Raw genomic sequence first — 12,422 nt, 5'->3', positions numbered from 1 at the left:
TTTTATTTCGGAAGATAAATCTGAAATGATTTATATCATTTTTGTTTTCAACTGTGTTTACCAGTTTGTTTTTTACCATTATCTTTACTATAAATGAAATTTATATTCACAACATTGGGATGCTTCTTTAGCTTGTACTTTGTATTATGGATATTATTTTCAGTTTTTAAAATTTTAAAAGATGTGTATTTTTAGACAAATTTAACAGTATACATATTAGCTAATGTCAGCATTAATCTTTCAAATATTATCTTCAATTTGAGGTACATATTTTAAATGTGTTGTTTATAAATCTTACGCATGTTTTGATTTTGGATTTCTGATTATAGAAATGATGAAATTTTGGCTAAAATAAACTGTTACAGATTTCATCAGTTTTGTTAGTTGATAGAGAGGATACATAGCAAATGGTATGGAAAAATAATAAATAGAATTTAAATTAAGAATGTTCATGTATATTTTATAATTACAGAATTTTGGATTGTTTTTGTAGTTGCGCAGACATTAATTTTAGTAAGGAAACATAAGAAAGACCATTATATGTGAGAAAAAGTATGTGTAAAGGTCAGATGTGAAAAATAGTAACTATTAACTACCATTTGTTTTGTGCTGGTGTCTATTAAGAGCTTTGTATTTATTATCTCTATATTTATTATATTATTTAATCTTCAGAACAGTTTTATGAAGTAAGGGCTATTTATGCCTGTATTTCATAGATGAGGCGTAGGAGTTGCTGTTGTGGCTCAACGGTAATGAACATGGCTAGTATCCCTGAGGATGTGGGTTCAATCCCTGGCCTCCATCAGTGGGTTAAGGGTCTGACGTTGCCATGAGCTGAGGTCTAGGTTGCACATGCAGGCTTGGATCCCATGCTGCTGCGGCGCTGGTGTAGACTGGCAGCTACAGATCCAATTTGACCCTTAGCCTGAGAACTTCCATATGCCATTGGTGCGGCCCTAAAAAGACAAAACAAAAAAAAAAACCCAAAAGTGAGACTTAGGTAAAATAAGTAGCCCAAGATCACATAGCCTGGTACTTCTTTCTCTTATATCTCGTAACTAGCTTCAGTGGTTATGGTAGACCTCTGACAGGTTTTTTTGAGAAATGAGTAGAGTTCTATGGAAGAATTGTTTCATCAGGAGCATTAAGGATGCTTTAGAGCAGGTTTCCTCAGTCTTGGCTCTGTTGACATTCTGGTTGGGATAATTCTCTGTTGTGCATTGCTGTCCTGTGCCTTGTAGGATGTTTATCAGGATCTGCAGACTCTACTCACTAGATGCCAATAGCACCAGGGATTTCCCCCACCCATGGTGACAGTCAGAAGATGTTCAGATTTGGCAGTGGGGTTACAAAATTGCCCTTGGTTGAGAAACTGTTTTAGAGAGAAAAAATAATAAATTGGTGTGAGAAACATGTCCTTTGAAAAGCTTTTAATGTATAGCTTGCACACTCGAATATATATTTTAATTTACGTAATACGTTTCTTTCGAGACTAGAAGAGCTTAGCAGTTGCCATAGAGCCCAGTTACAAAAAGTAAATTTACACAAATTTCTTCAGAAAAAAATTTGATTCATATTTATTTTTAGCAAGAGACATAAAAATTAGCTGAATAATATCTGAGAAAATTAGGCCTAAGTTTTGCTCTTGTGAAGAGATCCTCACCAGTTTCCTATCTCTAGGTAACCTGAGAATCGCTGAATTTTAGAAAATGCATTTGGACACCGTTTGAAACACATATCCTCAAATTAATGAATTTAAAATATTGATTTACATTCTTGAAAAGATTTTCCTATCTGTTACTGATTTAGGGAAATTTTAGGCATAGGCTATAGTGTTCTTTACACAATGATTACTTTGAGAAGGCAATGTTTGTAGTGTATCTGTGGCAGAAAAATGTAAGTTTGTATCCCTTTTATCTGACCATTAGGTAAACAAAATTTAGGGAGAAATTCTCATAAATATTATTTGACAAAAATAAATGACTTAAATTTAGATTTGTCAGGATTTTTTTTCTTAAACTTGTGTTTTAAATTCACTCTGAAGATTATATACATCTTGTTAAAGCTATAATTCCATTTTAAGCTATACAATGGAATAAGATTTATCGTTTAAAACTTTGAGGTAATATATTTAATCTTTCACTTTTTTTTTTTTTTTTTTTTTTTTTTTGGTCTTTTTAGGGCCACACCCCACAAGATGTGGAGGTTCCCAGGCTAGGGGTATAATTGAAGCTGTAGCTGCTGGCCTATGCCACAGCCACAGCAATGCCAGATCCAGGCTGCATCTGTGACCTACACCACAGCTCACATCAACGCTGGGTCCTTAACCCACTGAGTGAGGCCAGGGATCAAACCTGCATCCTCATGGATCCTAGTTGGGTTCGTTCACCATTGTGCCATGACGGGAACTCAGGTTTTTTTGTTTGTTTATTTTAATTTTAATTTTTTTTAGAGCACTATCTTATTGATAAACTTATTACTAAAAAGTCTATTCTTAACTTAGAAGAAACTGGCTAAATGCCTTGAATATTTAGTAGTTAATTATTTAGTAGTTAATTATGCCTTCTTATCATAAATTAATAATTGATAATTACGGTTGAAACTTAGCATGGGCTACACACTGTCTTAAGTACTTGACAAGCATCAATTATTATTACTCATAGAAGAAGAAACAGAGACAGGATTCTCGAAACTCTTAAGTGGCGGAGCTATGCATTTTCCTTGATTCCAGAGACACTTATAATTTAAAGGATATTTGCTGATGAGGGTCTAAAACCACACTAGTGTACTGTTGGTCACACTTTAAGATCAATGAGAGAATTTGAACCAATAATTTAACTTGCAACACTTGTGCCTCCTACTAGTATGAAAATGTTAGTCTTTCCTTTGAACTAAATTTAGATTGAGAAGTCATTTAGTAATTGTAAAAGCAGAAAACTCTCTCATATAAATAACTAGGAAGGAGAAAATGTATTCTGTGTACTACATTATCAAAAGTTGATTTTCATGATGCCTCTTAAAAAGATTCATGTGCAAGTAACAACGCAGCTGATCTTGTAAGTCCCAGCTATAACATGTACTGTAATCATAGCTCCAGTAGGTTAGGGGCCATGTTTGTCATGTTCAGCACTGTCTCCTCACTGCCAGCACAGTGCTCTGAACATAATAAATGCTAACATTAAAAGAAGAAGGAATGAATCCTATTAGTAATCACTGAGAATGTATTGTGTGTTTAGTAGTATCCTGTGTGATTTTGTACTTGTCTTCTAAGTGTTTTTCCCAGGTTGCAATTGAAATTATGTACTGTAGAGCTTTTCATGTAGTATTACAGGCCACTTTAGGATATATAATTAGTTGGAAAAGACCAAGGAGAAGATGAAATTTGAATTGTACTTTGGAGAAGGCAGGAAAAGAAGGCCAACATTATTATCAGAAAAGAAAGTAAAGGTACATTTGAAAGATAAACTTCATAGAAACAGGAAGCTTGTGTTTGCGAGATAGTTAGACGTAACGTTGGTTATATAGGGTAGGATGGATTTATGGAGAGTTCGCAGGCTGAAGAAATCAGACTGGTCTTTCTCCTAGAATTAGCATCCTGGACTTAATTCTAGCAAATTACTATTAAAAGAATTTTATTAACATAAAAAATAATATTGCTTCCACAAGCTTATAGTACTGATAATATTTTGTATTTGAGAGCACCTAACAGTTTCTAAAAGAACTTTTTTTTTTTTTTTTTTTTTTTTTTGTCTTTTTGCCATTTCTTGGGCCGCTCCTGCGGCATATGGAGGTTCCCAGGCTAGGGGTCGAATCGGAGCTGTAGCTGCCAGCCTACGCCAGAGCCACAGCAACGCGGGATCCGAGCCGCGTCTGCAACCTACACCACAGCTCATGGCAACACCAGATCGTTAACCCACTGAGCAAGGGCAGGGATCGAACCTGCAACCTCACGGTTCCTAGTCGGATTCGTTAACCACTGCGCCATGGTGGGAACTCCTGACATACTGTTTTATAGTGACTGGTACAAAAGGTTTTAAGTGGCTACTTAAGGTTACATATTTTGAATTATATTATTGAACTTTTGATTGAATTCTTTCCTACATAAATACTTTTGAGATCTTTACAAGTAAGCATCTGGTCTTTTGAGATGCTGAAAATTAGGACATTGAAAATTTTGCAAGAGTCAACATGCCATTTTGTCCTTTTCCATTTTCCTGTTTATCACAACCACATTAGGAGAGTTTATGCTTTACTATACTGCAAGTTAGCATATTTTTCTTTTCAAAAATCAACATCTTGTTATTTTCTCTGAAAAAAGAAGTCTGGTATTTATTAAATGATAAGGAGTTACTGGTTTATCATTAATTTCTTTTCTTTGGGCTTGCTCTGTTTTTTTCAAAGTATATGGTCTTCTGGTGTTTTTTTTTTTGGTTCGTTTTTTTGTTAATGTCTTAGTCTCTAGTTCTTTAATGGAATGCTGCCATACCTTTATCAGTTAAGATACCTGAAATCTATTTCAGTGATGGAATGCTTTAGTGGCAATAAATGGTACAAAAGGAGATTCTGGAAAGGCACTCCTTTGGTTGTGATACTATGAACTTTATCTTAAATTCTTAAAGATTTCACAAAGACAAGTTACTGATCATCTCAATAGAAGTTTCTTCTGGCTTCTATGACAATATGAAAGTTACGAAAGTTTAACTTGAGCCTGTGTAGCTATGAAAGGGATCTTGTTAAATATATTCTTTTTTTTGGGGGGGGGTGTTTTTTTTTTTTTGTTTTTTTTTTGCCTTTCCTAGGGCTGCACCCGTGGCATATGAAGGTTCCCAGGCTAAGGGTCCAATCGGAGCTGTAGCCACTGGCCTGCGCCAGAGCCACAGCAACGCCGGATCTGAGCCGCGTCTGCAACCTACACCACAGCTCATGGTAACACTGGATCCTTAACCCACTGAGCAAGGCCAGGGATCGATCCTGCAACCTCATAGTTTCTAGTCAGATTCATTAACCACTGCACCACGACGGGAACTCCCAATATATCCCATTTTATGTAATGTCTACTTATGATGATAAAGTGAAACTGAGAAGTACCTTTCTGGTAAAATGTTTTAATTAGAAATAGACTGATCCTGGGAGTTCCTGTCATGGCTCAGCAGAAACGAATCTGACTAGGATCCATGAGGGCGAAGGTTCGAAACCAGCCCTCCCTCAGTGGGTTAAGGATCTGGCATTACCATAGTTGTGGTGTAGGTCACAGACACAGCTCAGATCTGGCATTGCTGTGGCTGTGGTGTAGGCCGGTGGCTGTGGCTCTGATTCGACCCCTAGCCTGGGAACCTCCATATGATGCTAGTGTGGCCCTAAAAAGAAAAAAAAAGAAAGAAGAAGAGAAGAAATAGACTGATTCTGTAAACAAATAAGGGAATCATAAAGATAAAATACTAATCCCTTAAACTCCCAAGAGTAGAGTTACTAATAGAGTCCTGTAGACCAAGGCGCAGATACAATTAGTAAACATATATCACATTTATTTTAATGACTCAAGTTCATAATTTTATATACATTGATTATATTGGGTTATAAAGGTTATTGGATGCTGCTAAGACCAGGATATACTTTGGAATTTGCTTTCTTAGAAAATCCCCTGATTTTGCTTTTGTCTTTGAGGATCAGAACAGTTGCTGGCAGTATATCATGGCTATCTTTCTATAAAAGTACTAGTACTTTCTATAAAAGGCCAGAATAGCCATATTCTGAGTTTTTTCCCCCATTGAGAAAATCATTCTGCATGAGTGTCCCTTGATTATTTTTCAGCACCTTTCCAAACAGCTACTGTTTCTCTGTAATGTAACTTGTCAATCTCTTTAACTCCTTTCTTAAATCTCACCTGTATCGCATTTGTTAATGAAGCATTAAAGTGACAAAGTCTTCTTCACCTCATTTTGGAGGGTCATCTGGAAAGGACGTACACTAACCTGGCCTAAGTGTTTGATTTTTTAAACACTATCTAATGTCAGATTCTTTTAACTTTGCAGTGATAAAAAAGTGAGTGCTTGTCTTGCTCCACCTCGCTTTGTCTTTCTTCTTAATTTCCAGTTATTTGGAGTGGGCCCATGATTAAACTTGATTTCAGAGGTGTATGTGTGAATGATGGTTGCCTGGGAAGCTCTATTGTATGTATGGTTCCCAGAGGTCCCATTTTTGGTTAAGTAATATCCAGAGGATTCCCAGATATCCCTTCTTAAAAAAAAAAGTGGCCAGTAATGTTAATCACAAGGGAATACCAGTTGTTTCCAAGATGAACAGGCAAGGTCTTTGGAGTCATAGCCTTAGTCCTGGTTTCATCAATTAGTTTTTCCTTTGGAGTGTCATATAGAAATTTATTTCCCATTTTCTGAGCAGATTTTGCTTTTGGCAGTGTTTTATTGCCTCATGTCACCCTCTGCTTGTTCCCCTCATTTGGGTGGAATAAAAGAATAAGAGTAATGGCTTATTCATTCATTGTCATCATCAAAAATGAAAGGTATAAGAAAGTAAGCTGAGTGTAGTTTAATGAGTTTTATACTGTTATATGAGTCATAATCGATTTCTGCTCAGATATAAATTAAATAATTTTCATACTTAAACTGTAACTTCTAATTGAGCACAGCATTCAGATGTTTTTGACATACTGTTCTCATCTGGTGAATTATATACAACATACAAGTTTTATCACATTGCCTTCCTCATAGTGGTGAATCTATTTATTCCTAGACACTTGTTACACAGATTTATTTGTAAGCCCTATGTCTTTTCCTCATTCTTTGCACACACATGGTTGCCCACACATTTCCACACTATCCCATTAAGATTTGTGAGGATTCTGTCATGTTTGGTCCTCCCATCCCTCACTTCCCAAACTGGCTTATAATTTCTGTTCCTGCAATTCTGTTTGCTCTTCTCAGCTAGACTTTTAGGTAAATGTTTTCCTGTTTTTCTGGCCTGTTTCTTTTCTACTCTTGAGTCACTGGCAACTTCTTTGCTGATTTCCTTTCTCTTCCTTCCCAACAGAAATTTCCATGCAGTATCGGCATGATGGAGCTTGTCCAACAACTAGTAAGTTGTCAAACTGGTTGGTAACCCAGGCTTTTTGACTCTTGCTCTAGTGCTTTTTCTTATATGATACCACCTCTGAACCTTTATTTTAATTTTCTAAAATGCAGTGGATTCTTAGTTGAATAGATTTCTTCTCTTACAAAGATAGTAACTTGCTGCTTTGTCCAGGGTTCATGCATATTATAGTCAAATTGTGACCAAATTTTGATGATTGCTGGCCTTTTAATATGGTGCTTTCATTGCAGAATTGTGACTTCTGTTCCCCAATGAAGTAATATTTTCAATATTTTGGTTTTCATTAATCAATGTTAATATTTGTTGGCATTAGATAGCTTTTTTGCTTAGACTTCTACATATGCTGAGACTTTATACTAAAGTCTAGGAAATGAAAACAATCAGGTGATAAAATGAGGTTTTTCATTTATAATAAATGTTAAGTATGACTGAAGGTGGATCTGTCTATATACCATTGCCTCTTATAGATACTGATTTCGACAAGGAAGATATTATATAGGTAGACTACTAAACCTCTTTTTTAAAGTAGCTTTACCTATATATTTATTACTAAGGAAATTTGTCATCATTATGACAGTATATCTGACATATTTAAATTTAGTAGGTAATAATATTGGCAAATGAAATGCAATTTCTAGAAATTTATACCATGTAAAAAGTGAGCCAAGCTTGCAGTTTTAATGATTTAAGCAATGATGCATGATGGACTTATTGAGATTTTATTATACTAATTCAGTATATGTATTTCTTTTGTGTGTTTGAGAATGATCTTAACCTAAAGTCCTTTTTTCCTTACTTAAAAGCTTTCTCAGAGTTGCTGAATGCAATACACAATGGTAAGTTTTATTAGAATCTTCTCTAGTCGTTCATTCATTACAAAGATTGCCTTTTATAGAGAATTCCAATTGAAAGCTTGCATGTTCTATTGATGAGGTGAAATCTAGCTCTGAGTCAATTTTTCAACAGCTTAGTGATAACTTTTTGTAGATTCCCTATACAAAGATAATAAGTCAATAGAGTTCATCAGTTTGGCTTTTATTGTCTCTTTGTAAGTCAAAATGGTGAAAGTGTTGTTGTAACTTCATGAAATTTTTTTCTGTTTTTGCAAATAGTTTATTCTAGTTCTTTTGAGCTTTTTCTTACCAGGGCAGTTAGTGATTGGTACCTACATCAGGAATTTGCTGTTTTTTCCTCAGCTGGGAATGTGAATTTTATTTTTAGGATTGAAAAATAATAATATATAGAATAGTTTTATTATCTACCTCTCTGTTCCATTTAGTGAATAAACATAAGACTGCCTTTTAGATTATGGCTAATTTGGGACCAGGTTTTTACAAGGGACTTGCATCTTCTACAGGGGCGGGTTCTGAAATTAGGATATAAGGCAAATTCTATCATTTTTTAACTTTAAGATGTAATTATAATGGAAGTTATTTTGGCAAAAATGTTTGAGAGTTTCTTCAGTTCCAAGGATCTTTCTTTAATTCCTTGATGTTCAAAAAAACTCTTGAATCTGGTGTCATCTTTGTTGACTTTCCTTTTTAGTCATTAACTGACATACCTCTTATTTATTCATGACTGTTTATATGATCCCAAGCAGTTTTCCCAACACATTTTCATTAACTTAATGAAATCTTGCATATTTCGTTAATGTAGTTTAATTTGCAGTCAATTTGCATTGTGTTTGGATTATATTGTCAGATGTTTACAAATCTATAGCCAGCAAGAAACTAATGGCATGATGAGCAGGCATAGATGCTGTGTTGATTTGAAGGCAGGGGTGGTTGGAATGGGAAGCCCACAATGAGCATTTTATTAATGAGTACATTTTTTTAAACTCTTGTGTCCCTGTGTAACCTGGAAAAGTTTTAGAACACATACTCTAAATAACAAGGAACTCTTGAAGTTAGGTACCCAGAGGAAAAGGGATTAGAAGCATTCTTAAGGATAAACCAAACATGTTCCCATTATTTGATAGGAAAGTATAAAACTGACCATTGTTTTCAGTTTGCATAGGTAGATTTAGACTTGCTCTTTAATTTTGGAATATTCGAATTTGGAGGCATACTGAAGTTTGAAAAGCGTATACTTGGGAAAGTTGATACTCTGGGAAGCCACATAAATCCTTTGCCATTATTAACTGACAAAGTACTGGATCCTGTTAATTTTATGGGACAATTGTCATGTTTCTATTCATGAACGAATGAAATTAAGGTCATGGTATTAATATAATGAACACAGGTTGTCTTTTTTTTTGGTCTTTTGTCTTTATAGGGCCGCACCCATGGCATATGGGGTTCCCGGGCTAGGGGTCTAATCAGAGCTACAGCTGCCGGCCTACACCAGAGCCACAGCAATGCCAGATCCAAGTGCATCTGCGACCTACACCACAGCTCACAGCAACGCCGGATCCTTAACCCACTGAGCGAGGCCAGGGATTGAACCCACAACCTCAGGGTTCCTAATCCGGTTCGTTTTCACTGCACCATAATGGGAACTCCAGCTCAGGTTATCTTTAAAATCTTTGCTTTTACAAGATTGTGTTTGAGAGAAAACTCTATGTAGTAGTGTAGTTAGATAACTTCGGTATTCCTAGTCACGTAATATAGAGAAACAATAAATAATGGATTTACATACCCCGTCCTTCTTTCCTTCCTTCCTGCCTGCCTGCCTTCCTCCCTACCCTCCTCCTTCCCTCCCTCCCTTCCTTCCTTTTTAGGGCTGCTCCCATGGCATATGGAAGTACCCAGGTTAGGGGTTAAATCAGAGCTATGGCTGCTGGCCTACACCACAGCCACAGCAGTGTGGGATCCGAGCCCTGTCTGTGACCTACACCACAGCTCTCGGCAATGCCAGATCCCCAACACACTGGGTGAGGCCAGGGATTGAATCTGCATCCTCATGGATACCAGTCAGATTGTTTGCGCTGTGTGGCAACATGAACTCCCTTCCTTTCTTCTTACTTGTCTTATAACTGCAAGTTTGTATCTTTTGATCTCCATCACCCATTCCACCCCTTTCACTGATGGACATTTAGGTTGTTTCCATGTCTTGGTTATTAAAAATAATGCTGCAGTGAACATGAAGGTACATACATCTTTTTGGATTTGTGTTTTCATCTTCTTCGGATAAATATCCATAAGTGGATCCATGTGGGTAGGGTTTTTTGTTTTCTGTTTTAAGGAATCTCCATTCAATTTTCCAGAGTGGCTGCACCAGTTTACATTCCCACCAGCAAGGGTTCCTTTTTCTCCACACTGTCACCAATACTTAATACTCCTTTTGGCTGTGCCCATGGCATGTGATAGTTCCTGGGCCAGGGACTGAACCGAACCATAGCAGTAACAGCACTGGATCTTTAACCAGCTGAGACACCAGGGAACTTCAGTACTTACTTCTTGTGTTTCGTTGTTGTTATTTGTTTTGTTTGTTTGTTCTTGGCCATGTCTCTGACATATGGGTGTTGGTGGCCAGGGATGGAACCCACCCCATAGCAGCAACCTGAACTGCTACAGTGATAACACTGAATCCTTATCCTGATACACCACAAGAGCACCTCTATTTCTTGTGTTTTTGATAATAGCCATTCTGGCCCATGTGAGGTGACACTCACTGGATTTTGATTTCCATTTCCCTGATGATTAATGATGTTGAGAATCTTTTCATATGTTTGTTGACAATCTGTGTATCTTTTTGGAAAAATGTCTGTTGAGAGCCGATGCCCATTTTTTACTTATATTTTTTTTCTCCCTCCTGAATTGTAGGAGTTCTTTATGTATTTTGGATATTTACTCCTTATCAGATATAATTGACCCTTGAACAGTTGAAACAGCTGGGAGTTAGGGATGCTGACCCCTGAGCAGTTTTTAAGTTCAGCACTGCTATCTCTGCCTCTGAAACAAAGGAACTGACAAATGGTTCACCCAAAGCAGGAAGCAGAAGCAGTTTAGATTGACTTAAGACTCAAACGTCCCTGGTTTATTTGAGTCCACATATTATGATCTCTAAGTGAATACAGACTTTTCCCCCACTTAAAGATCTGTAAAATGAAAATACAGGAATATATTTATTGAGAAAAAAAATCCACCTTTCCCCCACTTAAAGATCTGTAAAATGAAAATACAGGAATATATTTATTGAGAAAAAATCCACCTATCAATATACCTGTGCAGTTCAAACCCATGTTTTTCAAGGGTCATTCCTATAATTTGCAAATATTTTCTCCCTTTTGATAGGTTGCCTTTTCATTTTATTGATGCTTTCCTTTTCTGTGTGGTAGCTTTTTAGTTTGATGTACTTCCACTTATTTTATTTTTGGTATTAAATCCAAAAAATCTTCACCAGGACCGTGTCAAGGGTCTTATTGCTTGTGTTTTCTTCTAAGAGTTTTATGGTTTCATGTCTTACATTAAAGTCTTTAATCCATTTTGAGTTGATTTTTGTGTATACTGTAAGACAGTGGTTCAGTTTCATCCTTTTGCCTATGGCCAATTTTCACATTACCATTCATTGCAGAGACTGTCCTTTTCCATGTATATTCTTGGCTCTTTTGTCATAAATTGACCACATATGCTTGGGTTTATTTCTGAGGTCTCTGTTCTGTTCCATTGATCTGTGTGTCTGTTTTTTTTTTATGCTAATACCTTACTGTTTTGACTACAGTAGCTTTGTAATATGGTTGAAATCAGGGAGCATGATGCTAGCTTTATTGTTCTTTCTCATGATTGGTTTGGCTCTTTGGGGTCTTTGGTGGTTCCATACAAATTTTAAGATTACTTCTTTCTATTTCTATGAAAAATGCCTTTGGAATCTTGATATGGATTACAATGAATCTGTAGCTTACTTTGGGTAGGATGGACATTTTAACAATGTTAATTCTTCAAATCCATGAACACAGACTATCTTTCTATTGTTTGAGCCTTCAGTTTCTTTTTTCAGTGTCTAGTAGTTTTTAGTATAGAAGTCTTTCACCTCCTTGGCTAAAATTATTCCTGTGTGTTTTTCTTGTTCTTTTTTTTTTTTTTTTTTTTTTTTTTTTTGTCTTTTGTCTTTTTGGTTGTTGTTGCTGTTATTGTTGCTATTTCTTGGGCTGCTCCCGCGGCATATGGAGGTTCCCAGGCTAGGGGTTGAATCGGAGCTGTAGCCACCAGCCTACGCCAGAGCCACAGCAATGCGGGATCCGAGCCACGTCTGCAACCTACACCACAGCTCACGGCAACGCCGGATCGTTAACCCACTGAGCAAGGGCAGGGACCGAACCCGCAACCTCATGGTTCCTAGTCGGATTCGTTAACCACTGCGCCACGACGGGAACT

At 36.6% G+C, this 12,422-nt stretch overlaps 1 protein-coding gene across 50 annotated transcripts in view; it reads left to right on the top strand.

Annotated features, from left to right (window-relative positions):
* The window catches only part of MLLT10 (MLLT10 histone lysine methyltransferase DOT1L cofactor), a 244,119-nt gene that overhangs the window by 171,284 nt on the left and 60,413 nt on the right, over positions 1 to 12,422 (top strand). For 36 of the 50 annotated variants that reach the window (XM_084980343.1, XM_084980363.1, XM_084980336.1 and 33 more), the window contains 2 exons: positions 7,048 to 7,092; positions 7,911 to 7,943. The exons of the other annotated variants lie outside the window; for them this stretch is intronic. In XM_084980343.1, coding sequence (XP_084836469.1) covers positions 7,048 to 7,092; positions 7,911 to 7,943 — 78 coding nt within the window. The remainder of the gene's footprint in view (positions 1 to 7,047; positions 7,093 to 7,910; positions 7,944 to 12,422) is intronic. 50 annotated transcript variants of the gene reach the window in all.

The sequence above is a fragment of the Sus scrofa genome, chromosome 10 (assembly GCF_054392235.1).
Source record: "Sus scrofa isolate SSC_HxYL_T2T_F1_AM1 chromosome 10, Sscrofa_HxYL_maternal_Yorkshire_Landrace_v2.0, whole genome shotgun sequence".
Lineage (NCBI taxonomy): Eukaryota > Metazoa > Chordata > Mammalia > Artiodactyla > Suidae > Sus > Sus scrofa.
Note: the sequence above shows the minus strand (reverse complement) of the source record. Positions and strands in the feature narration are given on the sequence as shown.